A 25,849-nucleotide genomic window follows, 5' to 3' on the forward strand; every position below is an offset into this window, starting at 1 on the left:
GGTCCAGTGGACGGAGTCCAGAACCGGGGTCCAGACCCCTGGGTTCCAGTCCCAAGTTCAGTGTGCCCCTGGTGAGACCCTGGGTCTTGCCCCCAGAGCAGCTCCAGGCTTGAGTCTATCTGTACAGCCCGGAGAGCGGGCCTGGAAGGGATGCTACAGGTCACCTGACCCCACCCCCTCGTTAGGTGAGGAAGGCGGCAGGTAAGCCAGCCTGCCTGGAGCACCACCCACCGCCTCGAATCCCACACGCCCCTCCGCCCCCCAGCTGGCCGCTGTCTATACAAACCATCAGCAGGTAACAGCAGTACTTACTAAAGGCCCTTACTGGAAGTGGCCTCAGACACCATACCTCGGTCCCTCCGCCTTGTTAGTCTTGTTAGAGGATTCTGTTGTGGTTTTGGTTTTGGTTTTGGTTTTTACTAAATAAGAGTATGGCTTTCAGGGAACCCCCAGATCTAAAATTCTATATCGCCAAGATCTATACCAACACCCGCTTAGAAACCAGATCTACTTTATTCTAAAAGATCCTAGAAACCCCTTAACGTCCCATCTGAACACCTGACCACATTTGTCCTCAATCCCCCACCATTCACCTTGGGGCCTCGTTCAGGGAGCAGCCCATGCGTCCCAGCAGCACAGCCTTCCTCCCTCAAAGTATAGCCACGTGGTTGAGACGATGGACTCTGGAATCACACTGCCTAAGATTTGGAGTGAATGACTTATCTGCTCTGTGCCAGAGTGTCCTCGTCTTGAAAATGGGGACAGTGACTGTGCCAACTCCACAGGGTTCTCACGAAGATTCACCAGGTGGGGTACACCGAGGGCAAGGTGAAAATGGTACCCAGGGACTGTGGGGTAAGTGCTGTGTTAGCCATGCCCACTGAGACACCCACTGCTGGTTAACGGGGAAGAGACGGTTCCCCTCCACTGATGACCATCCAGTGAAACCTGCGGGTCAGGCAGGATGTGGAGGGGGCTCAGAGTCATATTACCAGAATGGCCACAAGTCCTTTCGCGAGGATGGAGGAATCCAGGAGAAGAAGCCGCTCTTCTTCCCAGAGCCCCCGCCGGCCCCTCCCTCCTGCCTGGCACAAAGCACACAATCTCAGGTCCTTTCCAGTGACCCACAAAGAAGAGCCTCAGGTCCTTTAAAAGTAAAAGCCAGCCAGCCCGTGCCAGCACCATCCACACATGTGCACCCACATAAGCCAAACCCCTCAAGGACACGCTCTTCTCTTTAGGATAAAGGCCCAAGTCTTCAAACAGCCTACAAGATGCTCCAGGACCTGGTCCCTGCTTCGCACCAGCCTAGTCCTCCTCTCACAGCAAACCAAATGTCAGACACCCCAGGCTCTCTTTTCCTGCTGTGGGCAGTGTACACTGTGGCAATTTGGCGCTGGACCTAAGATTTCAAACCTCACCTCTTACTTACTAGCTGGGTGACTTCACAATCTCTTTTTGAATCTGAAAATATATATATACGCATATGTATGGATATATATGTATAACTGAATCACTTTGCTGTACACCTGAAACTGACATTGTAAATCAACTACATTTCAATCAAAAAAATGTGAAAACACCAGTCTCTTTTCATCTCAATCTGTAAAATGAGGACAGTAGCACATCTCGACGGGCTGTCGGGAGTGACACAAACAGCACCTGGCACCAGGAAGTACAGTGCGCCGTGAGCTACCTTCATAATTCCGCTCATCTTTGCTTTCACTTACGAGTCAAACCTTAGTTTAAATGTCACTTCCTCAGGGAGGTTGGGCTGCCTTGTATCCCCATTACATCCCACACTCCCCCAGGGTTACCCCCTGTCACACCCACAATTAACTATACATTATCTGTCTTCCCTGCTAGATCATAAACCCCGTAAGACCCGTGGTCCACGTACTCCTGGGACAGTCAGGTTTGCACCTGTTGTCTCAGTGTGGTAGGTGATGCCAGCATTTACCAAGTATTGACTCCTCTCCTCTTAAGAAAGAGTACACCTCCTGGTAACAGAGATTTGTGCTTGCCCGTGTTATTGCTTTGGCTGAGGGAGCACTAGTGGATTTGATGTCAGCGATGCCTTAAGAGGCACTGTGGGTTTCCCTCCCTTTTCTCATGCTCGTGTGTCTCACCATGAGAGGAACACACTGCAGGTAGCTTCTGATCTACAGAGTGTACAGACCTGTGGAGACCTGAACACAGTCTGAAGCCTGGAGCCAAGCCCAGCCAGCCCTCGCCTGAAGCAGACCTTTTCCACTCAACCTACAGACTTGAGTAGGAAAAATAAATGTCCATTGCTGTCAGCTGTTGATTTTGGGGTGGTTTGTTATGCAGCATTATTGTGGTAACAGCTGACTAGTACATTCAGTGTAACTACTAATATTGCTCCCTTTCACTCTCAAAAGTGTCCCAGGTTAGATGATAAATTATCTAATCACCCAAGGTCAGTTCACATCTACCTTTTTCATCATTTTAACTCTAGCACCTAAAACAATATCTAACACAGCATAATAAATATGCTAAGTTAAACGGAGCTGAATTACATGTTCTCTTAACTCTCCTTCCCAAAACACTGCGTCTTCTTCCCAACTGGATGGTGAGAAGTCTCAGTTTGAGGGCTCTCCTTCTATTTCTTTCACGTTATCCCCCAAAAGACACTTCTGGCTGGTTGCTAGATCATCAGGGGGCTTTAATCTCACCACCAGAGTTAAATCTTCAGAGAAGGGCCAGTATAGCCACAGAGGGGTGTGATCCCCCAGGATTTGACAGAAAGGAGAAATAAACCGGGGGTAGGCATGGAGAATGAGCAGCCTGCCTGCCTGCCTGTCTGCCCACGGGCTCAGGATTGGGCAGAATGTCAGCCTTGGGAAGTACAGTCATTTTGTTAGAACTGACAGCAGCTGGGAACCAAGCCATTGCCCTTACCCTCCTCGGGACTAAAATTCCCAAATAAAAAGTTCAAAATCCCAGTCCTCCAACCTCCTCTCTGAATTTCCTGACTGTGTTCAGTTAACATGGAATGTATAAAAGACACCAACAGGGCCGAGGCAGCAACCCTGAGTCCTGAGCCCTCAAGGAGGGTTTCCTGAGGCCCCTGCACAGGCTGGGTGATGCAGGCTGAGTGCCACCACCTCTCCACGTCTGAGTCAACCACTCTGCCAGGGCAGACAGCCACCCTTGGCAGTTTCCCAACTACACCTCTGAATACCTTTGAATTCCTTGCAAATGTCCCAAAAAGGTCCTAGAAGACAGCAGCCTCCCAGGTAGGTATCTCCAAGCTTTTTGTTTTGTTTTGTTTTGTTTTCTTGCTTATGTCTGTGACTTCCAGACCCACACAAAGCTGTGGCTTTCCGTTTCTAAAACAGAGGCCTATGCCTGTGCAAAGAGGCTGGGTGTGCCCGTCTAATTGAATTTAGCTATCTCGCAGTCCTTGTTGTAACGTGTGTTACGCTGTTGTTATTCAATGAGTTAAGACATTTTCTGTTTCCGTTGGTTACAGACCCACGCGGCGTGGGTGGAGGACATCACTCGAGGGGATATCATTAGCAAGGACGGGGAGCTCGGGGCTTCCAAAGACACATGGTGAAACAGGGGCTCACAGGATCAAACCGTGGGGCCGTGTCCATGATAACTCATCTGCAGGCTGGTCCCTTCCTTCCTCGTAGGGCGAGATCAGTTCCTCGGATCTACCTGAGGTCCTTGCCTCCTACAGACAGCACCGCACCTGCCATCACAGCCTAGAGGGTTTGTAGAGGAGACGTCAAGATTCCCCTCTCTCTGTCAGGGAGAGGAAGTGCACCGGGTCCAAGTGCTGAACGGCCTGCCCACAGTTCCCAACGGGGGGTAAGTGGAAAACCAGCCCCCGACGCGGCCAATCTCGCCTTGCAGCCAGGAACGCACAAGTCCTGGATCCTCGCAAGCTCTGCTTTGCCAGCGGCCTGAGTCCCAGAGAAACCACTCTGCACCTCCTCCTGCCCCCGTGGTCACCATCCCTTTCTCTGGGCTTTCGTCCCCGCGCTGTCTCAAATATCTCCTCCAACCACTTCCATTAGCCACAGGGCTTTCTTCTCATCCGTCTTCAGCCTCAGCCCACTCTTAAGACTCCCCTTCTGTCAGTATCTCCTGACCAAGAATGCTTCAACCTGAATCTTGCACATCTCCTAAACATATTTCTTCTTTATTTCAAATCTCTGCTTTCTGCTCAGAATTCACCTGTCCCCAAAGTCTCATTTTTTCTCTCCTCAACCAGGCTAAAGCTAGTTACAAACCCCTTCCAAATCTCTTGCCCATCCTCTGTCCACCACCTTGTCCCTACCCCTTCTCTGCACAGATCTGTGCAGGGGCTCCCTGTTGGGTACCATTCTATCTCTATGGCCTCCATCAGCTCATCTGTGAGCATCCTGGCTCCCATTGCTACACTTCAAGCATCCTGCTTTCCCCCTTTTTAGCTTTGACAACACACCCAGGACAAAGCTCTGCATCCGGTTGATCTTAGATGTAAGGATAGATTCTTGTGTCAGCAGACTCTGGGCTCTATTTTAAGAAAACCCTTTGACAGCCTGGATTTCTTGTGACCTCCCAAAACAAGCAAGAAGAACAAAATGCAGCCCCTCCCGGTGATGGCACCTGCTGTGTCACACACACATCTCAGAGGCCCCCTGAGCACTAGAAACACCATTTCACTCTCACTGGGAAACAGAAAGAAGACATCTCCATGACCACGGCAGACCCTCCACAAAACCCCACACCTACCAGGGGGCAGGCTCCTGGACAGGCTGTGGGCAAGGCTTACCTGGTGCCTGCAAGGGGTCAGCTTGCTAAACCTGCAGCTGAGATGGAGCCGCAAACTGGAGTCGGGAAGGAAGCTACTCAGCTCACAAAAGCAAGAAGCGAGAGCTGACAATCTGATGACATGGAAGAAGCCAGGGGGAAAAAAAAGACTATGAAAAGTGAAAATGAGAAGCCAAAAACATGGTATTTGAGAGTCACTTAACAAACCGCTCTCTCCAGGTTAACAAGCCCTGCGAGTGACACCTCTCCTGCCCAGGGATGTTCTGAGGATGACCCCTCACAAAGCAGGGGCTGCCCTGGTCGGTGAGCCCTGCTCCCCCACGGACCACACCAGCTGACCCCGGAGGGCGCTAATTGGAAAGATTAACACCAGATAGCTGGAACCCAGCTCGCCTGATGTCTGGCTGGACAGAGCTGAGTCACCTTCAGCCACGTGGTACGAGGGAAAACACATCGTCTCTGGAGTCGGACAGGCCTGGGTTTGAATCCCTGATGGGCTGCCTTGTGGCTTCGGGAAGCTCCTTTCTCACTGAGGTCAGTGTCCCCATCCGTAACATGGAGGAAAGAGCATCTGGCAGGGTCACTGGGAGGCACGGAGCACGCATGCAAAGCGCACAATTACAGTGCATTGACTTACAAGAAAAACACGGTCTTAGGATCATACAATATTTGTCAAGACTCTTGAGCTAAAGAATTACATAAAGTTCTGCTAGTTTAGGGGGTAGTATAATTTCCCCCCAGGGAGCAGATAAATAATAACTTTACTTAACCAAACCTATGCCCATTGCCACGCTGTCTGTACAACTTCATCGTAATCCTGGAAACAGTGCTGTGGGGCCGGTAGTAACAGGTGTTATGCCCCCCATTTCGTAGCTGAGGGAACGGAGGCTCAGCAGAGAATGGCCTGTCCAAACACAACATCACCTGGAATCAAAGAGGGAGACAAAACTGGGTTCTTCTCATTCTCAACCCACTGCTCCCAGTCTAGAAGGATGTCCCTCAGCAGGTGCCTCCCGATTTGACAAACATGTGAGCAGTCACTCGATTCATCTTGTAACTTAGTAAGTGTCGTCCTCGCTCCCTCCCCACTTACTGCCTGGAGAAGGGAGCTCCTGCTCAAGTCTGCTTTCACATGGGTGCTGTTCCTCTTCCATCACAGTACTCTTCCTTCCCTGAACTAGCTCGAGCCTGGCTGGTTTCTCTTTAGGTGTGATCACCTGTTGGACCCTCGAGGTTTTGCTGTGATTTGGTAAATCCCTAAGTGACGTGAACCTAAAATGTTTTCTGAGAATGTCTGGGGTCTGTGGGTGCAAAAACACATCAATGGATGTCCCAGAAAGAGGGGTAGTTCCCCCTTAACAATCTTTGCCGGAGGCAGAGCTGATAGCCCTGAGCCCCCCGTCACAGGTGACTGGTTTGGGGGTCACCTTTCCCCCAGGATCTTTTCTATAGGCTGTATTTCAACAGCCTCAGTTACTTTTTGAAATTTTTCTCCATCAGTCTGTCCCTTCATTTCCCAGAAAAGCCGAGTAGTCATCCACGCTCTTGGAGAACTAACTGACTTTGAGCGTGAGCTCCTGGAGGATGGGGGTCGTGCTCAGTCTGCCTCCACCCTCCGGGCGCCAGTGACTGACATCTGGTCAGCGCAGACGTGTGTCAGCGTAACGCCACCAGGCGAGGTGCGCAGGAGGACCCTGCTCGGAGATTCCCAGGCCTGCGGGTCCTGAAGAGGACGATCACAATCATGAGGCCCCTTGAAGGCCTCAAGTCACAGCAGGACACGCAGCAAGGGCAGGCGTGTTTTGTGTGCAGGGAAGAACTGCCAGGGACACAGCTGCGCCTTTCCACTATTTAGAGGACTGGCCTCCCCAACGGGACCTCTCGTTCCCTGGAGCTCCTGGGAGCAGAGCTGGACTCAAACGGAGAGAACTCAACAGTGATTCTTGCTCGAGCTCCGTGACCATTTCTAGTGGCTAGAGACGGCCAGCCGACAGAGAAGCTGCCCCCGAGGGCAGGCGTCCCCACGACAAGAAACACCACTCAGAGGCTGCGTGTTGGCTAGCTAATGTGCTGGGAGAGGAGGCGGTCAGTCCTCCAGTCCACGGCCAGGCATTGCAGTCAGGCAACCTCTCAGCACCTCCCACCCGTGCGACACCGTGGTGTGGTCCCAGGGGTTCTGGGTAACAGAATGTACTGCACACGAGGGCCAAGGGGACAGGAAGTCTGTCGCCTGTCCTCTATTTTCAGACTAATATCAGCTTCTCTCTTCCTTGGGAAACAGGATGTGACATAGGGGAGTCACGGAGGCACTGAGCTGGTGGCCGGGCAGCTCGTCCCCTCCCAGCTCTGGCCGTGCAACACTGGGTGGCCCTGGGGAATGGGCACAGCCTCCCGGTGCCTCAGGGTCCAGCAAGTCCCACACAGCTGACACCGCAGGAAGGAAGATGCAAAGTTCGACCTAAAACAGGAGCCACCATCCATGGAAGACAGGGAAGCCACCCTCAGAGGACCGAGACGCCCTTCGGGTGCAGGCTGGGACAGGCGCACCACATTCAACTCCATGTCCGCCAGCAGCCCCAGGCCGCCTGGCGTCCCTCCAGAGGGTGCAGAGCTGGAGAAGCATGGTCCTTGGTGTGCGGAGGGAGTGAGGGGGAGGGGGTGGGCCCTTTTCCCAGCTATATTTTATAAACAGGCTGACTTATATCCCAGTCTGCAAAATGGGCCAGAACATAACAGCACAGAACATTATCATCCCTGGTTCTGCCTGACATCAGCCAGCCACTGCCAACTTCTCTCTCTCTACTGTGTTCCTACACCCTCAGAAGTAAAAGAAAAATATTCTTCAGGCCCATGAGATAGTCTTTCTTTCCAGTCTGCAGAATGTTTCCCAGCCACAATGCAATTTGGTGCAGCCACTTTGGAAAACAGAGTGGAGATTCCTTAAAAAACTGAAAATAGAGTTACCATATGATCCAGCAATCCCACCTCTGGGCATATATGCAGAGAAAACTCTAATTCGAAAAGATACATGCACCCCAATGTTCACAGCAGCACTACTCATAATAGCCAAGACATGGAAGCAACCTAAGTGTCCATCGACAGATGACTGGATAAAGAAGATGTGGTCTTTATATACAACAGATACTACTCAGCCATAAAAAAAAAAAAAATGAAATAACGCCACTGGCAGCAACATGAATGGACCTAGAGATTATCATACTAAGTGAGGTAAGTCAGACAGAGAAAGACAAATATCCTATGTTATCATTTATATGTGGGATCTAAAAAAAAATACAAATGAACTTATTTACAAAATAAAAACAAACTCACACATATAGAAAACAAACTTATGGTTGCCAAAGGGGAAAGGGGAGGAGGGATAAATTAGGAGTTTGGGATTAGCAGATACAAACTACTGTACATAAAGTAGATAAACAACAAGGTCCTATTGTACAGCGCAGGGAACTATATTCAATACCTTGTAATAAACCATAATGGAAAAAGAATCTGAAAAAGAACATATGCATGTATATCTGAATCACTTTGCTATATACCAGAAACTAACACAACATTGTAAATCAACTCTACTTCAATAAAAAATAAAAATAAAAATAAAATGTTTCCCAGCTAAATCCAAAACTTCAAAGACTGAAACCTGTGCAGAAACCAGAAGCTGGCATCACATGCCATCATCCCTCCTTGGCTTCCTGTCTTGAATCCAGCCTCACCTCCTTCCAACCCTGGGTTCTCTGCTAACTTACAGGGCAGAGCCAAGGACATGAGCCAGGTTGGCACAGAACCTGTGCAGGCGAGGTCTGCAAGCCGAGTCTTTGATCTGACCACTCCCAAACCACAGTCAGGAAGGAGCTCGCTTTGGGCCGCCGTGGTTTTGGCCATCAATACCAGGCTCAGCAACAAATCCCTATACAGGGCAGCTCAGGCTGGCGATGAAGACACATTCAGGACCTTTAACCTCAGCCTTTCAGAAAGCAACATTTCTAGTTCAAGTGCCACCTCTTCCAGGAAGTCTTCCCGTATTCTATTAGTAGCAACTACTCTTCACCTGCTGTCCCGTATTATCACATTTGTACTTATATTCCTGAATAGCCCTCACTTCACCCTGCCTTGCACATGTCTGTCTCCCTAGTAACTGCCAGATCCCAAAGGACACACACTCCACCCTGTTCCTCACTGTACCTCCCCTTGTTGCCGGGCACAGAGATGTGCTCAGGGTAAGAATCAGCCCAACTGCCTTTATAAATCCCAGGGGAGGATCAAGAAGGAGGCGGCGGGGCTCAGGAAATAATTAACCACGTGTTGATCAACATTTTTTCCTCTCCCTTCCCTCCCCCGAACCAGCTGTGGCCGGTCCTTCCTGAGCCCGGCCTGCTGAGAAGCCCCCTAAGAAGGAATGTGGCTCCCTCTGCCTCCCTCCTGCAGCGATTTGGATGGGTCACATTTCAGGCAGGTAGAAGTCGGGCTCAGAGGCCGAGAGGGACGGATCGAATCACGCAACCTTCTAGCGGTCGGCCGTCCTGGAGAACTCGGGGAAGGACCAGGACCCCTGCCTTGCAGGAGGAGGAGGGAAAGCCAGTTCCTGGGGTGCCAGGGTTCTGGGTGGGCTCTCCACGTGAGGGCTGGAGAGGGCCGGGCGTCTAAGATGGCAGAGATGTGTAGCGAGGTGGGGGCACAGTGCCACTCCTGCTGTCCACAGATGATGCCCGAAGGCTCTTGAGATGGTATGACCCATACATACCACTCTCAGGGCACTGAAGAAGCGAGACATTTCTAAGAGGGCAGCAGAGCTGCCACGGGGATGGGTTTCACTTCCAGGGCCTGATTTTTAGGAAGCCTCCCTTGTGAAGTGCTATCCCTGAGGGAGGTGGGAATGAGGAGGGGCCGTTTCCCCCTCCCCAGGCTGTAATCCCGATGGGGCGGGGAGGATGCCGCCGGTGCGCAGTGCCCTTGGTGCATCCCCCGAAGTCCACAGTGACACGTCCCCGGAGCCTGGTGGGCTTCTGGGCACCTCGCGGCCACATGCTGCCTTAGTTAGACAGCAACAGATGCTTCCAAATAAAATCCTGTGTATCAGCTTCAGCAAAGTTGTCAGTAGCTAAATCTAACTCAGATGCTTAAAGCCTGTTGTTTCGTCTCATCCATATCAAAACCTCCCAGCTAAGAAAATTGGCCTGGGAGCAGATACTCATCTTCCTGAAGTCAGGGCATGACTAATATGGGGTCACACCTGTACACATCCAATGGCCCAGGCCCTCAGGTTCCCCAGAAAATAAAGCCCGCTTCCCTCCAGGGATGCTGGAGTGTTAACCCAGAGCAGTGCAGGCAGAAATCCACCCCTCTGCCGGCAGGGATGCTCACATGGCCCAGAAGGGGACATTAGAGCCGCTTCCCTCCAGCTAGAACAGCACTTCCCCCACCGTCTCACTCACAAACCTTGTCTCTGCCAGGGCACGAGTGCTGCTGGCTAGAAGTTCCCAGAAGAAGCTACTGTGAGTGGGGCCCCCGCTGGATACCTTCCTGAGGAACGTCCCAGGCAACTCTCACAGGCACGTGCGGGCACGCGCGCACACACACACACACACACACACACACACACTCACTCACTCACTCTGCTCAGGCCTGCAGGCCCCGAGGTTTCTAGAGCAAAGGCAGGATCCAGGGCGGAGAGCCCTGCTGGGCGGGAGAGACCCATCCGCAGTCTCACAGTGCAGCCTGCTGGGCACGGATGCCTGGATGCTCGGGCACCGGAAGCGGGGGGTCTAGAGGCACAGAGAGGGGCATCTTGCCTCCCCTCTGCCCACTTTCAACACCTGGGAAAGGAACCTCTAACCCCAAATCTCAAGTTGAGGCTTGAAGGGCCACGGAAGGGGAAGGAGAGCTGGTCCTGGAACTTTCAACATGTGAACAAATCTCCCACCGGCACTGAGCTCTGAGCCGCTCAGTGCTTTAGACCGTTCTGAACGACGGGCCCGGGGAGAGGGACGGAGCTCGGTGCTGACGAGGGAGCTGGGCGCCCAAGGAAACAGGCGGGAAATGCCTGTGCCCAGCCTTCGCAGGACTTGCTGTCCACATGCACAGGATGCCCTGCTTCCATGGGCCTTTCTGCACAGACCGTATGGGTGCACTTCCCACGTGGGCACAGGGAGGACGCAGTTCCTGGGGTGAGCTGTGATGGAAGGACATGGTCAGTGTGGGGCCAGCGACGGCGCAGGGCGGGCAGCTGTGGGCTTGGTCCCTACAGGTGGCGGCAGGAAAGGTGGAGAAGAAGTGGTGGGAGAGAGACATGGGGCTGAGGACACACCCATAGGAGTTGGTGTCAGACCGGGAGTGGGACATGGGAGAGAGCTGACAATGGAGAAGAGGAAGGAGGTGATCTGGACCCACTTCGGAAGGTAGCGTGAAATGAGTCTCGGGTGGAGCCTGTTGAGTGTGAGGGCGGGTAGCTGTTCCCCACCCCCGCCACCCCAGTTTCCTCGCCTGAGCCCTGCAGGTGCCTGCTCTCAGCTTCCCTGTCCCTTCCCTCTCTCCCCACGCCTGCCACGTCCTCTCTCTCAGCAGAGCAAGCTCCTTATACCACTGGGTAGACCAACAGTCCCCTACACACACACATCACCCAGCGTCCCATTCCCTTCCTTTCCAGCCAGCACCTGAGAGATGCCTAGGGTTCCAGCCTCCCCCACGTCCTGGTCCAAGCGGCCCCTGTCTAGACAGAGCTGGGCCCAGCCCGTTCAGGAACCACCAGGCCCCAGAGCCGGGCTCTGCTCCAAAGGCAGTCCTTCCCCTGCAGGTGAGTTTGCTCTGGTGCCCAAAACTGAGTGCACGCTGGAGCCATCTTCCACTTAGCTGGCCGCTGGTCACCTGAAGTTCTCTGTCTGGTGGGGAGAATTTTTTTTCCCATCATATTTTTTGGAAAAAAACGAATGAGCACTTGGAGAAAACAGGCGACAGAGTGGGTGGCCACTGGAGACGCCGAGAGGAAGATCAAAGCCCGCCAGGCACGGAGGAAGCGGCCTCGGCATGGCCCAGAGAACCGTCTAGGTGGCCCGCGCCAGGGGAGGGGAGGTGCCGGGTGAGAGAGGGGAGCAGGCCCCGTGGACCTGCTCCCCGATCCCAGCGTCTCAGCTAACGGTCTTCAGCTGGAACAAACACCTGCTGTCAAGAGACGTCCAACCAAGCTCCCAGTTCCCTGGGAGGCCCGGCCCAGCAGCGTGGGAGGTGAACTGCGCAAACTGTGACTCCCAGCCTGCGCTCTTCTTCCAAGAAGGAGCTGGAATCCCTCCCTCTGGACTGCATCCTCCTGGCTGCTGCCCCTCTCGCGGTCCCAGCCCAGGGCGTGCGGCCAGGAACACACTCGGAGTCTGCCGGCTGATTTATTCGCCCGTTGGAAGAGCCACAAGTGACCGTGTGGCAGGGAGTCCACGATGCTGTCAGTCACGGGGCCGCGTGAGCGGCTGCTACTGAATTTCCTCACAGATCCCTCAGCTCGGCCTCCCAGGTGCGGACAGCCAGGAGGTCGAAGACCAGCGAGGGCATCTCACTTGCCCAAAGAAACCAGCCCCGAGGGGCCAGGCCTGGACAAGAACCCAGTGCGCTCCCACTGCACGGGGCTGCCTCCCGGCAGTCCCGCTGGGAAGGAGGCTGGTTCTAAGAGCCCGCTGAGTTTCCAGAGCCCTCAGCCCATTTTAGGCTCGTCAGACCTCCTGCATGCTAGTAAGTTCCTTCACCCACGTTCTGCAGAAGCTGGGGGCGTCCCAAGGGGCCAGGACGTCACTTCAGGGGCAGCGCTGAGGGAGGGGTTTCAGGATCCAGTCGTCTCCCTTCTGATTCTATGGCGAAGCCATTAAAAGCCCGCGTTTCCTCTCAGACCAGCCGGGTTACTCCTTGTGTGACTTGCCGGGCCCTCCCTCCTCTTGGTCAACACCGTGGCCACCTGGGCTTGACCCGGGGATCTGCTTGACTCAGATCCTTCCCCAGGCAAATTCGAGGGACAATGATAAAGGAGATAACCTTACTCACCCTTCCCCCGACAAGAGCAGACAGGGAGAGGCCACAGTGCTGAAGACCTCAAGATGGAAGCCACGACGCATCTGTCCCCATGACCTGCTGCCCCACAGCCGCCACCGCCCTCCAGTCCAAGAGCAGAGGCGTTCACAACCCAGAAGAGCCGAGCTCTCTGCTCGGCCAGCAGACTTCCAGGGGCCAAGAGGGTGGACAGATTTCTCCAGTCCTCCCCAGAGTCCCCTCCCACATCTTACCTGATGAGGTCAATAGGTTGAAACTTGTAAAACACCCCGTAGCGTGCCCATTCTTGATACAGCAGCTAAACGAGAAAAACAGGGAACCAGATTAGAAGTGATGGGGGCAACTATTCATCTTTTGTTTATCCATCTTAGCAAGTCAAAATTTGACACCCCCGCCCCAAAGCCATCCTAGCAAGTGAAAACTGAATCCCCAAAGCCCAGCTTTCAGGAAGATTCTCATGAGACATCCACAGGGAGACGTCCACAGGCAGGAGACCATGGATGCTGACTTCGCCCCCACCAAGAGTACAGGTGACCTTTATCCCTCGCTCTTCATTCCCTTGAGTTGCTGCGTCCAGCAACACGAGGCCTGGCCTTCACTTACTCACTCGTTTAACAAGTATTTACTGCACATCAGCCACGTGCCAGGCCCTGTCCGGACACCGGATAAAGCAGTAAACCAGAAAAAGTGGCTGGCTTCACAGAGCCTGCCCCGTGGTGTGCGGGGACAAATATAAATGCCATGGAGAAATATGAATCAAGGTGGGGGTAGACCATGGAGGCAGGGTGGGGTAGGGCGCTATTTCAGATAGGATGACGAAGGCAGTCCCCTCTAAGGAGGTCACACCTGAGCTGAGACCTGAAGGAAGTCGGCAGGGGGGATGTTTCAGGCAGAACACTCCTTCTCTGCAAAGACCTTGAGGAAAGTGCACGTGATACGGCCTAGGAACAACGGGGAAGCCGTAGGCCTGGGGCAGAGCAGAGGAGGACGTGGGAGGTAATGTGAGAGAGGACTGGGTGGCTGGACCAGTCAGCGGCTTGTGGGCCATGCTAGAATGTCTGGACTCCGAAGGAAGCCATGGGCAGGTCAGGGGAGGAATGCTCTGGTTTAGATGGCAGATGGCCACTCTGGCTGCTGCACGGGGAGCAGGTTGAGGGCTGTCACAGGAGAAGGGGAGCTCCTGCAGTGGTCCAGGGGAGAGGTGATGGCGGCTGGTCCCTCGGAGGTTATGGAGGAAGTAGTGAGAAGCGGTTGATTCTGCTTACATTTTAAAGGGAGAGCCTGTAAGATTTCCTGTTGGATAGGATGAGGAATGAGGGAACAAGAGAATTTGGCCTGCGCGATTGGGTAAACAGGGATTCTGTTTCCTGAATCGGGAAACAGGCTGGGGTGGGGGGAAACAACAGCTCCGTCTGGGATGTGTTCATTTGAGATGCAGCCACGTGGGGACACAGCGTGAGCAGCTGGATATAAAAGTCTGGAGTTCCAAGGAGAGTCCAGACTGGAGACGTAGACCTGGGAGTTATCAGAGAAGAGATGATTTGTAAAGTCATTACGTTACAGATGCAAAGTGAGAGCAGGTGGAGAAGAGGCCTGACGTCTGGGCCCAGGGTGCCCCAAGGTTTCAAGGTCAAGGGCAAATGAGGCAGAGGAGCAGCGGTGATGTGGAGCAGAACTGGAGTGTGCAGCGTCCTGGGAGCCCCCAGGGACGGTGGGAGTCACAGGGAAGAAAGGGGGCAGCTGGGTCAGATACTGCTGATGGGCCAGGGCAGACGAGGATGGGGAAGTGACCTTGGATTCAGTGACTTGAAGGTCACGGATGGCCTCGACAAGAGTGGATTCAGTGGCAGGTGTGGGTAAAACCCGAGTGGAACACATTCTAGAAGCTAAGGGAGGAAATGATGCTCCCAGCACGTCAGACCATGCCAGCCTGTGAGGTTCCCACAGCAGCTCTAGAGGACTGGCCTGGAGACAACCCTGTGTACCAACCCCAGGAGCAAACCACACTCGACTTTCAAACACCTGGGCAGCGAGCATCACAGATCACCTCCAAGCAAATGGAGTGATCTGGTAATGAACCGTCACTGGACGTTGCCTGGATATCCATGCTGAGAAGATATTAGCGCGTGATGAAACTGACAAACCTACGGGGCGGCTGCTGTTCTGTGTCTGTGTTCTCCCCCATCACATCTTCTCACAGATCACACAGGGCTCACACGGCATTCTGGCAGGGGGAGCTACCCTAATCAGGTATTTTGAAGACCCAGGTGAATATCAGCCCCTACAAGAAGCCACCCTTTTCACCTTTAAAGAATCTTGAAGGACATGATAGCAAAACTGAAATAAGAACCAGCATTCCTACTTAATGGTTATAGACCTTTACTGTCACAGTACCTCCCGACAACCGCAAAAGAGAACCAGGAACTACGTGGACCCTGGTGAGCATGGTTACCACCATTTGCAAAGTAGGAAACCCAGACATGGGGGGCGGGAGGGGTTGCCCAGCGCACGAGGGGCAGAGGGAGAGCTGACTCCATGAGTTCCGACACTGTTAGCAGGCGACTCCTAGCCTAACCTTATTGCTAGTATTACAGCTCCTCCTCCCCGTTATCTCGGTGCTTCTACTGCCCTAGGTTTTTATTTCCTCTCCCCAGTGTAAACCCTGAACTCAGCAGCACCTGGTTGTCACCGTGACACCATCTGTGGCCCCCGGGGAGGCCAGCTTGCGTCAGGAGGTGCAGGCAAGGCCTCCCTGGCAGGCTGCAGGACATCACCACCCGCCTCTCAGGCCCTGACCTCCAGAGCAAATGCCTCTCCAAGTCACGGGTCCCCAGCCCTAACCTGAGCCTGAGAGCACCTTCCTTACACCGCCCTGGAGGGAAAAACGGAAAATGCTCCCAGAAGCCAGCATGGCCCAGGCGGCTCAGCCGGGCCTGCTGGACGAAATCTCCAGAGTCTTTTCTCAGTGTGGCGTCCTCTCAGCACGAGGCTGCACCCACAGTTCGCGGGTACAGGTGAGGCTGAGGCATGAGAGCTGCCTGAGCTGGACGTGGACGGGCGCAGTGGGTGCGGAGGAGGAACTTGTCAGTAAGAGCTGGGGCTTCGGGGCCCCAGATCTGGGAGGTGATGTGACAGTGACACCCGGACGCCGGTGTGGCTCTGCCCGGGCCAGCTCGCACAGCCCTGCAGGGGAGGCGGGGCGATGGGTGGAGGGTGGTGTCCCTGTCCCGACAAATGTTTAATCACACGCGCACCAAGTGGGTCACACAAAGCCCCAGGTTCCAGGGCCCGGAGCAGACGGGCAGTCGGGGCGCAGGGAGGCAGGCCAGGAGTCTCTGCCCCACGGGGGTTAGTGTGGGGTGAGTCAAGGGCAAGGGGACAATCACAGGAACTTGTAACAGTCCCTTTAAACTCGCAGGGTCTAGAACCTTCTAATGCAGCTCTTAGCCAGTCCACTTCCTCAGAGTTATGCCGCAAACTCTTCATCAATGGCCAAGCCCGCAGGGAGGGCAGGGAGGGCCTGTGGCTCCTTCTCAACGCACAGAGCTTCACTGCGGAGACATGTGGGTCTGACCCCAGACCTTTATGGCAGGAAGCAACAAGCCACAGGGGCCACTCCCTCTGAGGGCTCAGAGCACACTGGTGGCCAGGCCAGCTCCTAGGGCCACATGCGACCGTGGGTCAGCTGGTTTAAGTATTTCATGAGACTATAAAGGAACTCCACTGTTGAGACCACTTGCAATGCCAGAGAAGGGCAAGATGTGTGAGGTTCATGGCCTTGCCTGAGGCCACAAGCTCCTTGGAGAGCAGCTGGACCTGCGACAGAGAGATGCCAGATGCAGACGACCTAGAGGCACCGATGGGACAGGGTGGACCTGGATGGGAGAGGGTGGACTTCTACACCCAGTTCCTGCAATGACCTGTGTGAGCTCCTGGCAGGTCACTTCACCACCTAAGTCTTCTCGGTTAGCGGAACGGGAGTGGCGCAGGATGGGAAAGCTAGTCCTGCAGCGAAACCAAGAAGAGCAGCACCTTTCCCGTCAGACAGACAAGACCGGCACGCTTCACACCCCTTCTAGTGGGTCACTGTTTAACCACCCGCTGGAGAAGACAGTCATCGGCCAAAGCTGGAAAACCCAGGACCAAGGGTTTAAAAATTGCTAAAGGAACTCATATTCCCGGTTGTGCCTTGGGTTCCCCCTGGAAGTGCGCGGGGAAGCCACGGGGCGCTGGCGGGACTCGGGCAGCCCTCAGACGGTGGTGATGGTCACTTCCCCGGGATGCCGGGGAAAGCAGGCGAGTCTGGCAAATGCAGAATCGGGTGGCTGAGCAGGAGGGGCGGGTCCACACCCACATCCACGATGCCCTGCTCTCTGGAAAGGCAGGAAACCCCTGTTCTCCAGAGGGAGGGAGCCTCTTGTTAATCACACTCCAGGAAGGGGCTGAGTCATGGAGCGGGACTGCAGGAGGCAAGCTGGAGGGAAGGAGGGAGCTCCTCTCTGCCTGCGAGGAGCCCGGGAACAGCCACAGATTGCAGGGAAGAGAGAACTGAACCCCAGGGACCAGCAGGAGGGCGGGTCAGCCCCAAAGGCTCCCAGAGTGGGGACCCCGCAGCAGTTCCCAACCCTTCTCCATCACCTCCAGCAACATACCCAAGGGCTCTCCCTCGCCTCCAGCCAAAACCCTTCCTGCAGCCCCGCAAGGAACACTCGATCTTATAATGCAACAAAAGCTAATAAATGTGCTGCCCACATTCAGAGGTTTGGTCTCTTTCTTCAGGATACCTTTTAGCCGCTCCCCCATAGACCACTGAAGCCACAGGAAGGACCTCAGCCCTGCAGTGAGCTTTCCTCTTGCCAAACACAGAGACTGTGTCCACCTGGCTGGGATCTGGACGCTGGGATCTCAGTCCTGACTGGACACTTGTGGACGTCGGAACCAGTCTCCTTGCCTTGCTGAGTATCCATTTCCCAACCCAAATGGACAGGAAAAAAGCTTTCGCTCTCACTCCTCGCTTCCCTTACCTCCCATCAGAGCCAACTTTATTTCCCTAACCGTGATTCTGGCAGAGGAAACAAGGTCGCCACTAACGACTGGCAAAGCCAAGGAAAAGCCACAAGAATCTTTAGAAGCCAAAAGCTCCTTGTCTTCTAAAGACACTTGTGCACCCTCACCGAGCATCCTTTTGACATTAGCCTTGGGAACTGCCACCAAGATGCAGCTCTGTCCTGGCTGGTCTCTCCCTGCCTCCCAGATTCCACCCATTCCAACAGCTGGGGTGCGCACCGGGAGTGATTCTGCTAGCGTAAGCAAACCAACCCCTGGAGGAAACCTTCTTGTTAAAAGGTTTTATTGTTAATAACAATATAATGTCATTCCAAAGACAAACGCACACATATTTGGGGTCGTCTACTACAATTTGCTTCTCTCTGCCTCTGTGCGGATCACAGGAGGCTGCCTAATGTCTCCTATGAGTTCTGTGTGTTCCTGGTCTCTGGAATATTCCTGCAAAGTGCTCTCTACCTTGACAGGTTGGGGGTGGGAGGGGTCACCACCCACCCAGCAGGAGGTCCCTCAGGTGGGCGGTGGGTGGTGACTACTCTTTAAAGGGGAGGAATGTGAAACGGTGGACAGAAAAATGACTGGGGTGAGCCAGGTGAGATGTGGGGAGAAAGGCTTCCTCCTTCCCCTTTAAGTCTGATTCGGGACTTTTCAGGAAATTAAACACCGAGACTATTAGGATTGGATAGAAAACAGGTGAGGCTCAAACATAGCCCAGCTCCAGCAGATCCCTGGGCAGGCAGAGAGGGGACATGTGCAAGCAATCACGGCAGTACTTCTGGAAAAGACCTTTTTATGTTTTTAATACTTAACACTTCATAACAGGGCCTAATAGGCAGGATGAAAAGAAGGCTGCTCCAAAGGCAACTTGGGGGATGAACGATTCTCCAGAAGCAGAGTCGGGGCAAGGGGCGGGAAGCGCACATCCCACCCTCCCTCGCCCCCGCCCTCCTCTGCTCCCCAGAGTCGCTGAAGGCTGGGAAACCTGGGTGGAAGGATGGCATGAGGGGGTGACGGCCAGACGGGCAGCCCCCGCTCAGGAGGCTGGGTGACGCTTAGAGCACCATGCTGGGGCAGGGAGGGCGGCACCCCAGTCCCAGAGTACCAGCAGGCAGAAGACACAGGACCTAGGTGGAGCACTGGGGACAGAGCTGTCCAGGCAGGAGCTGTCACTGGCATAGGAGGGACCCTCCAAGAGGTCTCTTTTCCCTCCCCTAAATGTAACCTTCATTCTTAGCTGCCCAGAGCAGACAGCAGATTTCTCATCTGAGGTTTGGGAGGGGCTGCGCTCCACCTGTCTGCCTAGAGGAGAGGAAGATGTGAGGGTCAGAGAGGTTCTAGCCCTTCTCTGTTTATCGAGGCAGCACTATCATGGGCAAGGTACCCCACTGGGCTGTGCCTCAGTTTCCCCAAACCCCTATAAATCAAGGGATCTGGACGCTCAGTGTCTCTTAGTCGAAGCTCTCGCCACCAGGGGCGGGGACACCGCTTTGGCAAGGGACTGTTGGGTGTATTTCAGGACGGCCGGCATCCCTGGCCCGCCAGGCAGCGTCCCCATACACAGTCACGTCAGTGACCTCGCGTTTCCAAAGGCCCGGGGACAGGGGCTGTGGGAAAACTGCCGGAAATAGGTGAGCGGTCAACAGAACACTCGGGACACTTGTCCCCAGTCCCACACCCACGCATGGCCCTCTGTGCCCACAGCCCCCAGCATGGCGGCAGGCCGGCTTACCTTTCTGTCATTCATGTCGTCCCCTGGACTGTCATATTCACCCTGCAGGAGGGAGAGGGATTATCAGAGACAGAGAAAGGGGTTTCTTTTTAACTTTCTAGCATCATCCCTTTCTTTCATTCCCATTTAAGAAAGGTCAAGAACACGCAGGGTTAGGAGACACTGGTCTGCTCCCTTGGTCGCCAACACCTGCTGTGTGGCCTGGGGACAGCTTCTCCCGCGGCAGCCCCCGCCAGGGGTCAGGGGTCTCCCTGCACCTCCTTGCAGCACAGGCAGCAGCAGAGCCTGCCCGGGGACGGGCTAGCACGTCAGGGAGACTCCCTGCTCCCTGCCCGCACCTGGCAGACCCTCACCTCGCGGGGGGCCCACAGCAGGGATGTCGGCGAGAAGAGGAGGTCACTGGGAAATCCCTTCAGACACTGGGGGCCCCCATCCCAGTGGTCTCATCTGGCACCGCTGTGTGGCAGATGCTAAAGTGACCAGCGGGGTGAACAGGGTGGCCCGGGGGCACTGCGTTCACGTGCCAGCGAAGTTCCTCACGAATCATCTTGAAGAATACCACTGCATCTTCTTATGGGACGTTTATAATGTTATTCGGCCAAGGAAAGCTCTGATTATAGTTTCTCTGTTTTCCTTACTTAATCCCACAACAGCAGAAGGAATTTTGAGAGATTTGCTTCAAAAATGTTAGGTTAAATGAAAAAGATCTGACACTTAATATGTACTTGCATAGAAGGCTGAGGAATTTAATGTCCCCACAAAACTACCACATATCAAACATCACTCTCGGTCATTTAAGGGCCTGACCGTCCAGGCTGCATATTATCCAGGTCTGGGACTTTCCTTCCCCAACATCCACCCACCTTCCCCATCTCTTAACCCCCCACACGCCATTTCTATCTCTCATACTTTCCCCAAGATAAAGGCAGGGAGTGCAGGGAAAGCCCAAACGAAAACCAGCTCGTTCAACCATCGGGGAAATAACCAAGAGACACCGGCAAAAACCAGCGCGGGGATGCCTGTCAGTCACAAGTGGCCCAGAACCAGCCCGGGAGCTTCGGTGTCACAGCTCGCTCCTGCCTCCCGGCCCATCTGTTCCCCACCGTGTCACCCGTGGTGCGCAGCCATCTGAAGACCGCAGGGACTGCACCGATGCGGGCGATACTCACGTCGTGCAGGGGGTAGGCAGCCTCGTAGACGTTATTTGCTATCAGAGAGTTAATACCTACAGAGAAGGAAGTTAGAAATGTAACTGCAGGGCAAGGGCTTCTTGACTTGACCTTGGTGTTCCTGTGAATATTGAACCCCTCCCACCCCACCTCTCGGCTGAGAGCCCCTGCCCTCTCCTCCAGACCGTCCCAGTCAAGAAGTTTTTGTTGGGTTTTACTTCTTAGTGTAAGAACAATGATACTTTTTCACTTCCCGAGTGCAAAGTTATGTTTGAATATCCAGCACGCTCGCTCAGATGACACATTCCTCCTACCCTCACACTCAGATCGTCTCAGTCCCGGGACCCTCACCGCCCCCCACCCCCCACAGCCACAGCCATCCGTGGAGAGCATCTGTGTTTAGTGACAGCGTAGGAATGACCATATGGATTACTTATAATTAATAAAAGTATATGCCAGACCATCCCACCACACTTCATCTGAGCTCAGCTCTACCCCTCCCTGCTCCCTCACAGGGCGGGCTCATTTCTGTCTGCGACTCATCTGCCTGGACCATTAGATCCCGGAGCAGCCAGGAGTTTTCAAGGTGTGGTCTGGGGAGCCCCGTGTCCCCATGACCTTTTCAGGGGGTGCGTAAGGTCAAAACTCTTTTCACAGTAATAATGAGACGTTATTGGCTTTTTCACTCCTACTGTCCCACAAGTACACAGTGGAATTTGGTGACAGGTGACATCACCCTCCTGACAGCTAATGGGACATGGGCTTGTGTATCCTTGTGCTTTAAACTGTTCTCCGTTTTAACTTCTAATACAATAAATATTGACCAACACATCCCACCTAGGCAGAAGCCCTGTGGGCGCTCTCGGTAATTTTGAACAGTGTAATGAGGTCCTGAGACCACAACGTGTAAAACCACATGATGAGGGATTCATTTTTTTTATCCCAGCACTACTCCGCATCGCTGGCACACAGCAGCCCCTGCTAAGTCGGTGTTATCTGCACAAACAGCTCTGCCCCTGAAACTCCAATACGCTCACCCCCGAGGACCTTCTGCACAGCACGGGGCGCTGGCATTCATTTGTCTCACTCATGGTTCTGCTCAGAGACTGTAACGTGCTCTCTATGTTGTATCTGACTCAGGGTGCCCCGCCCCGGGCCGCCGGCTCCCAGATGGGAGGGACGCCGTCTCACCAGCTCACAGCACCGAGGACCCTGCCCCGCGAGGATGCACGTTTACTCGGGGCAGGGAGGGGGTCCCCGGCACACACTGCTCTCCCTGGTCCCCAGCACACTCTCTGCCCTGAACCACTCTCTCCAGAGACGGCAGAGAGTAGTGAGACGAGGAGAAAACGGCTTTTGGAGGGAAACACGGGTGACGTCCAAATGCTAGGTCATCTGGACGGAGGACAAGGCTGGATGACAAATCTAGACAACAGTTACTCACGAAAATTCGTAGATTTCTACGCGCCGCACCCAGTCAGTGCCCCCGCCACGTGCTCGGAGGCCTCAGAGGCTCTCACACAATCCTCGCCCCGCCATCAGCCTCCTCTTCCTCAAACCTCGCCCCTGTTCGCCTCAGATCCGGGACACTGATGCCAGAGCGCCCGGCCGGGGCCCGCGTGGGAGCTGAGGACCTCGGGAGGCTGCGAGGCACCGGGCAGAAGGGGCGACTCTGCCAGTGCTGTGGCGTCACCGAAGCGCCAGGCCTCTCCTGCCTGTAAGCTTCCTCCTTGGCCTGTACATGCACCTAAAACATCGGAAATGGCGTGGGGGGTGGGGGGGGTGAAGGGCGCGCGGGTGGGGGAGGGGAGGGTGCCCCGGCGGCTGACGGAGCTGCAGATTTATCTTCCTCACAAGACTACAATTTCACCCTGAGCATCATTAATCAGTTCAAGAGCCATAACCACAGCCATGTGAAGCCACCCTACAATGATCAAGGGAAGGAGTCCCACGTCGGGAGGGGCCGGGGCGCGGTTCAAAGCTACAGGAGGGCTGTCGACAGGGACAGAGGCTGAAGCACCCTAGGTGGGTAGGGCTCCAGCTAGACCGCACCCCACACACTACCCCGCACCCACCCCGGGGTCGTCACGTGGCAGTACATACCCTGAAGACAGTCCCAAAACTGCATGAGAAAGTTCGGCAGGTGCTAAACTCTCCTGCTAAATTCTCCGCTTTGCTTCGCACAGTAGCCCAGTGTCTGAGCGATGAGGCTGACCACCTGAACCCCTGGGTCCTGCTGCTGGAGCTTCCAGAAGATCTGGAATCACGGCAGGTCTAAAGCTATGCGCCCTACCTACCACCTGAAAGCACGCTCCTTGGCACCGAGTGCTCACTTCACTTCCAGAACCTTGTCAGCTCCTCGTTTGGGGTCCTCCAAAGGCCTGCAAGGTCCCCGAGGCCAGGGAGCACACCCCGCCCCCCACCGAGTCTCCCACAGCACCCACTTCACTGCCGCGGTCACGGAAGGGGTAGCGGTCCCTACCGGGGGGATAACATTTCCTACAGAGAAAGTTGTCTCAGTCTCTCTCCCCACTTCTCACAGGCAGCCCCCTTCCTGCTACTCCAGTTTCCTTTGGCAAAACGTCTGCTGATGAAGAAACTTTAAATTCTAGTCGATGAGCCCGCTTCCTAAGAGGGAGGCCCACACACATGGTTCTTTGCATTGGAGCCAATGCAATTCAGGTCGTCAAACCTGAACTGTCCTAACGCAGGGACCCAGAGCCCCAAGACGCTGTAACTGATCGTGTCTCTGTCCCCAGGGTTGCACGCCTCCCCTTTTCCGGCCGGCATCCTCTGGGCAACCCTGTCAGTGGCTGCTGGGCGGAGGGAGGGGTGGCTCATCAAAGGAGGAGGGCTGGCGAGGGGGAGAGGCAAGTGGAAAAGTAATGATTTGTCCAGAACTTCACCCAAGAATGGGAACTGCTTTGTCCTCTCACTCACAGACTTCAGACACCAAGATTTTACCCTCAAACAAGCATGGAAATCAGTCTGAAAGAAGAAGAAAGTAGTCAAACTTAAAAAAAAAATCCCCTGCTTTGAAAACAGAAATTCTGAATTTTTTCCTTCCTTTTCAGCAGAAAGGGCTAATTGGTTCCATCACGCACCATCCAGCTGGCCGTGACGGCGAAGCTTTCTTCTTCAGGGTGACATCTACCGTCCTTCCTCTCTGCTCTACACCCAGGGAGAGAAAGACCCCCACCTTTGGTCTTCTTGCTGCCGGAAGGGGGGCCGGCAAGGAGAGAGCACTGAGCACCCTTTCCCCTCCCTCTCGCCCCAGAGAGAAGCAATGCCTCGGCTTAAACAAAGCATGGCTCACCGAGGACTCCCTACTGTACTTCACGCCTGTTGATGAGAACGCTCATCCCCAAGGGGAAAGGCTCACGTTTGCCCTCTGCCCAGCCCCAGCAAGAGCTCCGCCCCCACCAGGGCAGCTCTGCAGCCCTGCATCCACGGGCCCAGGGCCGAGGCACAGCACAGGGCAGTACCCGAAAACACAGTCGTGACACAGCACCTGAGGCCTAGCATTTAGCTTGCAAGACACCCCTGGCTTCCTGGACACAAAGGCTTACCCGAAGCACAGTCTGCCTCCCAAAGAGAGTCTCATTAAATCGACCAGGCCCACTGGGTGAGGGGGACTGCAGCTCAACTCCCTCCAGGCCAAACACAAAGACAACGTTCATCCAGCAGGACAGGTACTTAGAGGGATGGTGCTGAACTCCCGGAAACCCATTTGGCTTTGATCCCCCCAGAACAGGGCCCAGTCCGCCCAGCATTCTGCTTTCATCCCTGTGTCCAGCCGGACATAAATCCAAACCAGACCCCCAGACGGTGCATTTAATAGAGACTATATTTACCCATCACCAAATCGTCTTGACATGTGCTTAATTACTCAAATGCCTTTAATCCCAAGCCTTTTCTTCTAACAAAATATAAACCAGTTGAGCTGGATGAATGATAAACCAGATGTTTACAACACACAACATGGTCTGGCTTCGGTCAAAATAATTAAGGCATCGCCTCCCGAGGAGGGAGGGGAGATGCCCAAAGCATACATTTGTTTAGATGCTCTGACACCAAAATGTTTATGAAAATGCAGCTCCAACAATCCGTAATTTTCTGTCTGTGAAAAGGCAACGACTTCCACGTGAAGGGACAGCAGGGGCGTTGGTGCTCCTCTGACGTGGTCAAGAGTGGGCTGCTCTCTGCGGGAGAATGCACGGGAAGGGCACCCCGGGATGCACTGAGCTTGCGCAGTTCTGACCCTGCCGGCTGACCTTATGTTATGCTAATTAGGAGGCATCGTGGGCTGGGCCAAGTTTGTGATCGCTCACCTGCCACCTGCAGACCCCAAACTCACAAATACACCCCGTCTCTGCACATGGTGTGTGCACGTGTCCACAACCCCTCATTTCCAGGGTAGACAAGAGTTTGTGCAAGGGGTCCTTATCATTCTGGCTACAGGAATACCTTACGTGTGCAGAGAGCTCTTGCCTGGATATCTCAGCTCTCAAACAGAGAACCCAGAAGAGAAGCCATCTCGGCCTCACCCAGCCCATCCCCTCGTGTCGGGTACCTTCCCACAGCAGAGCCCTCCAGATCCTCCTTCAAGGCCTCCCCACGCTCTCTTTACCCCAGGTCCTAATGAGCTGCTGCTTCCGTGTCCCGAAGAGCAAAGCAAGACTTGAAAGAGCAGAACTCAGGGAGGGAGGTTACCAGAGTCAAGAATTCAAAAAATCAGAGTGTGGGGCAAACCAAAATATAACTCTTTGGTAATCCTTGAGGAAACACAAATAGCCTTATGTTCTCAATAGTAATTCTGAATCATACGGAAAAGCTTACATATGCATTTATAGATACGTGTCGCTCTAGTCTATACAGGAAAGCAGGGAACTGTATGAGAGGTCTTAGAAAAACGTCTACAGGGAAAGATGTCACTGACCTCGGGAGCTGAACCCTGGACTGGATTCCCCTCTCACACTGGTTCAAGGTCAGGTTCGCAGCCCAACTGCGGAAACCGGAGGGCCGTATGGTTTGAATCTCTGCATTCTATTTTCTTCCT

General features: G+C 54.2%; 1 protein-coding gene across 1 annotated transcript in view; it reads right to left on the minus strand.

Moving 5' to 3' along the window:
- ANO2 (anoctamin 2) overlaps positions 1–25,849 on the minus strand; it is a 248,636-nt gene that overhangs the window by 149,120 nt on the left and 73,667 nt on the right. The window contains exons 8-10 of the mRNA XM_031444274.2: positions 20,791–20,846; positions 19,622–19,663; positions 13,062–13,126 (exon numbers count right to left, since the gene is read on the minus strand). Coding sequence (XP_031300134.2) covers positions 13,062–13,126; positions 19,622–19,663; positions 20,791–20,846 — 163 coding nt within the window. The remainder of the gene's footprint in view (positions 1–13,061; positions 13,127–19,621; positions 19,664–20,790; positions 20,847–25,849) is intronic.

The sequence above is a fragment of the Camelus dromedarius genome, chromosome 25, assembly GCF_036321535.1.
Source record: "Camelus dromedarius isolate mCamDro1 chromosome 25, mCamDro1.pat, whole genome shotgun sequence".
Lineage (NCBI taxonomy): Eukaryota > Metazoa > Chordata > Mammalia > Artiodactyla > Camelidae > Camelus > Camelus dromedarius.